Source organism: Nansenia antarctica (genome assembly GCF_963989245.1).
Source record: "Nansenia antarctica genome assembly, chromosome: 17".
In the NCBI taxonomy this organism is placed as follows: domain Eukaryota; kingdom Metazoa; phylum Chordata; class Actinopteri; order Argentiniformes; family Microstomatidae; genus Nansenia; species Nansenia antarctica.
The window spans coordinates 5,448,511-5,453,510 of record NC_137687.1 but is presented as its reverse complement, the minus strand read 5'-3'; the positions used below and the strand labels follow the sequence as shown (position 1 = coordinate 5,453,510).

Here is a 5,000-nt window from a genome sequence, read left to right as displayed (position 1 = left end):
GAGGGATGGTGAGGCCATTTCTACCTTAGCAGAGGGAGAGAGAGTGAAAGAGACACAATAAGAGTAGGAGTAAGAAAGAGAAACTGCCTCGACAATTAGGCAGCTAACCACAGACATGGGTGAATGAGGTGTTATTATAGTCAAATCAATTCAGCACCCCCCCCCCCCCGACTTATTTTTCTGTCTGTCAATGTAGTATTCCATCATTACTGTTCAGTGATGTGGGATATTTAAGAGTGTTCTGCTTTTGAAGAGTGCATGGTCACTATGGGAACTTTTCTTTCTTTCTTAATTATTTTTATTGATTTTTTAGACATGAATGAATGAATGAATGAATGAATGAATGAATGAATGAATGAATGAATGGTCTTTATTGTCATTGCTACAGTACAGGTACCAAACAACGACATTTAGGAGGGGTGGCTCCCCTGGTGTTAGGAAAGAAAAAAAACTTTAAAAAACACTTTAAAAAAAACACAAGAAGGGAAGGAGCTGGTTTACATAACATGAACATAGACAATACACATTACCAATTGGGTTGATCGGGTGAGCTGGTTCAGATTAGACATGAATAACAGCATGTAGGAAGCATTACAAAAAAAAAAATTATATATATATATATATACTGTATATACAGTATATATAAACAGTAACAAAAACGTAGAAAATGGAGAGCCAGAACGCGACTCCATCAGCTCCTACACAGCTATACCCATAGGTGTTTCCCACCCACAGTCCATCATTGTACGTAATGGTAATATCCCTGAGAGAAAAGTAATACATTTAACACAAACCAAAAGCATAACCACAAACAAACAATAAAATAATTTGTTCACTGTGGGAACTTTTAAGCGAGATCTTAAGACATACCGTATTTTCCGGACTATAAGTCACGCTTTTTTTCATAGTTTGGCTGGTCCTGCGACTTATAGTCAGGTGCGACTTATATGTCAATATATATATAATTTCATACTGACTGACATGAACCAAGGAGTAAACATTACCGTCTACAGCCGACAGAGGGCGCTCTGGGCCGCTCTGGGCTTGTGACAACTATATGCTGCTCCTATTCCCCTGAAGAAGTTATCTAAAACATTAGCTTGTTGAAGCTAAGCAAACGGTAGCTTGGTGAACTTGCTTACTGGTAACTTGCTTACTGGTAACTTGCTTGTTGGACTCGCTGGCTTGTTATGTTCATTTAGCCTATTCAGCTTCCCAGGTATGTTATTTATGCTATTGTGTAGCTGAATAACTGTTAGGCCTAATGTGTTTCATAACTTAATCTTCTTGATCTTAAACGTTCTCACTGTCTCTCTTATTAAACGTTGTATTCAATTGTTTTTCATTATCTGTCTTGCTTTGGTTTTTTTGTTTTGTGTACCATCTACTATGAACCATGTTTTTTATTTTATTTATCTTTCTTGAGTAAAGCACTGTGTGCTACATTTCCTTGTGTGAACAATGTGCTGTATAAATAAACTTGACTTTGACTTTGGCTTTGACGGAATCTGATTGTGGATGAGCTAAACGCAGAGCCGGGCTTCAAATAAGAGTGTTTTTTATTGGATTGGCTGTCTTGTTTTCCTCTGTAGGTATGGATACCACGGATGCTGCATTGAAGCTCTGTATGTGCCCTAATGTACTCCTGAGAGCAGGAGGCCAAATCTGTCTTGTTCTCCACTTCTTCTTCGGCGTATGGGTCGTTGTTTACTCCACTCCACCAGGCTCGGGGCCGAGGGGCTACCCTTTCACCACTCACTCGGGCTATATTTCTGGACACCCCTCCAGAAGCCACGTCATGTTCTCCACTGTATTTGTTTGATACTGTGAACTCAAAACTTCTCTGTGTGTCTCTCTCCTCCTCCTCTTCCTCTACAGCTGCATTGGAAGCGCTTGCTGGACAGAATCTTCCACGATAACTTCTCTGAGGATGAAGAGATTGTGGTACTGGCCACTGACTACATGCAGAAAGTCTCTGATATCATCAAGACCACTTCTGAAAGGTGAGGGGGGAGAGGAACGAGGGGAAGGGTGGATGAGAGGGAGAGGTGGTTGGTTGAGAGAGGAGAAATAGGGAGGCAGTTGAGTTGTATGGAAAATCAATACTATATGTTACATGCCCTTTTGACTCTTTCACTTGTTATGCGCGTGTAAGTGCTTTTGTTAGAGTTGCTGAAAGTGCGTATGTGTGGCCTGCGCTGGGCTCATATATACCTGAAGGTTGAGCCACATTGCTTAGTCATAGGGTTTATGGATTCGTGTGTGTGTGTGTGTGTGTGTGCGTGCGTGCGTGTGTGTGTGTGTTGATTTGGGGTGTCACTGTTGGATGAACTTCTAGCTCTACTGCGGCTGATTAGTATCGATCTGATCTACACACCCCACCTTCTACTCAACTCCCAGTCCTCCCTCCGCACGCACATGCACGCACACACACACACACACACACACACACACACACACACACGCACTCACACACACACACACACACACACACACACACGCACACTCACACAGATGCACACACACACACACACACGCACGCACACACACACACACACACACACACACACACACACACACACACACACACACACACACACACAACACATGGCTGTCAAAGACAGACTCTTGACAGACTCCAGAAGTGGCTGAGGGGGCTAGTGGGAGAGTCAGGGTGCATGTTACTACTGCTGACAGCTCTCCGATACCGACTGGAGTTATGCACTAGACTTCACTACACACCTGCCTGCCTGCCTGTCGATCTGCCACCACTCAGTCTGTCTCTGTTTGCGGGGACGTGTCTGGTCCTCATTGCAGTCTAGTTCAGTTTAGCCCTAGTTTGGCTCTAGTTCAGTTCAGCTTGGATCCGATTTCAGTTCGGTCCATTTCAGTTAAATTTTACAGGTCATACATACATCCATTCCGTTCCAACCTATTCGGTTGTTAAGTCTGACGTCAAACGTGACGTTTAGCAATTTCCGGGTCCAAACCAGAAATTCCCTGCACCAGACTACCAGTGTACTACAGCGGTAGAATGACAGTTCAATCGTTTTTTAGACTCTGATCTATTCATACAACAAGGGACACAGCACTTTCCCGTTTTCACCATATTGTCAGGGTCTTTGAGCCTCGGAAAAGCGCTATATAAATATAATGTATTATTATTATTACTGAGGCATTTCGAAGAGAGCGCCTCAGCCAACTTTGGACCCGGAAACACGTTACGCCTTAACAACCGAATAGATCTACCATTGTGTCTGCGTCTCCTCCTGTCTGTCTGTAAAGTGTCGTTGAGGTGGTCTTGTTTTTCAATACCCTCTGCACTCCCATGTAGCTAACTCCCACTCTCCCTTCTTCATACCCGCTTCCTCTATCCTTCATCTCTGTTCCCCTCTTTTCTCATCTCTTATCCTCTATCTCCCTTTTCTGTACTTGATCCTATCAGTCCCCGTGGCAGCTTGTCGAAGAGGATGTCTTTTCAATAATGAGTGAGAAAAGTGAGACATGATGTTACATTTGATGACACAAGTGCTCTCATCAAATATCGAGCCATTGTGTTGTTCGAACATGTAATAGTGACTCATGGTCCTCTTTGTCATAATCACTCTTATTACCATTACCAAGGTAACGACCAGCTCCTCAGCCAATCCACTTTCATCTTCAGAGGCCTTTGCCTTTTGTTGTTTCGCTCCTTCTTTTCCTTTAATTCTCTTCCTTTTCCCACTCCCTCCTGGTGTTTTCAGTAATAGAGTCCTCTCTCTATATTTCACCCTCATTTTCTCTCTCTCTCTCTCTCTCTCTCTCTCTCTCTCTCGCCTCCTTCTCTTTCCTACCGTACATATTCTTTTTCAATCTCACACGCTGTCCTCTCCGTCTCTTTAGCTCTTCTCCTCCTCCTCTCACTCCGTTCCTCCCCCCCCCCTCTATTGCTTTCTCTCTTTCCACTCTCATTTCTTATCCTCTTTATTTCTTACTCTTCTATTCACCCTCTCTCTCATTCTCTGTCTTCCCCTTCGCACCACATCCTTATCCCTCTCTCTCTCAGTCTGCCTCCGTGGTCTCTCACTCCCTCGTTCACACATGGGGGCGGCTGTGGCGCAGGAGGTAGAGTCGCAAGTCTAATGATCGCAAGGTTGGCAGATCAGCGGTTCAAGCCCCGGCTGGCCACATGTCGAAGTGTCCTTGGGCAAGACACTGAACCCCAAAATTGCTCCCAGTGCTCCTTGCATGGCAGCTTGCCGCCATTGGTGTGTGAATGTGTGTGTGAATGAGAGGCCGTTGTAAAGCACTTTGGAGCAGAAAAAAAGGAGATATATAACAGTTAGGTCCATATATATTTGGACACAGACAGAATTTTTTAAATTTTAGCTGTTTACCAAAATATCTTCAAGTTACAGTTATATAATTAATATGGGCTCAAAGTGCAGACTCTCAGCTTTAGGGTAAGGGTATTCACATCCAAATTGAAGGAAGGGTTTAGGAATTACAGCTCTTTAATATGTAGCTCCCTCTTTTTCAAGGGACCAAAAGTAATTGGACAATTGACTCAAAAGCTGTTTCATGGGCCAGCGTGGGCTATTCCTTCATTATTTCTTTATCAATTAAGCAGGTAAAAGGTCTGAGTTGATTCCAAGTGTGGCATTTGCATTTGGAAGATGTTGCTGTATATGCACAACATGCAGTCAACAGAGCTCTCAATGCAAGTGAAACAGGCCATCCATAGGCTGCAAAAACAACCAAAAAATCCATCAGAGAGATAGCAGGAACATTAGGAGTGGCCAAATTAACTGTTTGGTACATTCTGAGAAAAAAAGAACACACTGGTGAGCTCGGCACCACAAAAACGTCCATGGAAGACAAGAGTGGTGGATGATCACAGGATCCTTTACATGGTAAAGAAAAACCCCTTCACAACATCCAGCCAAGTGAAGAACAGTCTCCAGGCATATCATTATCCAAGTGTACCATAAAGGGAAGACTTCACATGAACAAATACAGAG

At 43.4% G+C, this 5,000-nt stretch overlaps 1 protein-coding gene across 1 annotated transcript in view; it reads left to right on the top strand.

Annotated features, from left to right (window-relative positions):
* ecel1 (endothelin converting enzyme-like 1) overlaps positions 1-5,000 on the top strand; it is a gene marked incomplete at both ends in the record, with an annotated part of 24,849 nt that overhangs the window by 3,103 nt on the left and 16,746 nt on the right. The window contains one exon of the mRNA XM_080547186.1: positions 1,879-2,003. Coding sequence (XP_080403312.1) covers positions 1,879-2,003 — 125 coding nt within the window. The remainder of the gene's footprint in view (positions 1-1,878; positions 2,004-5,000) is intronic.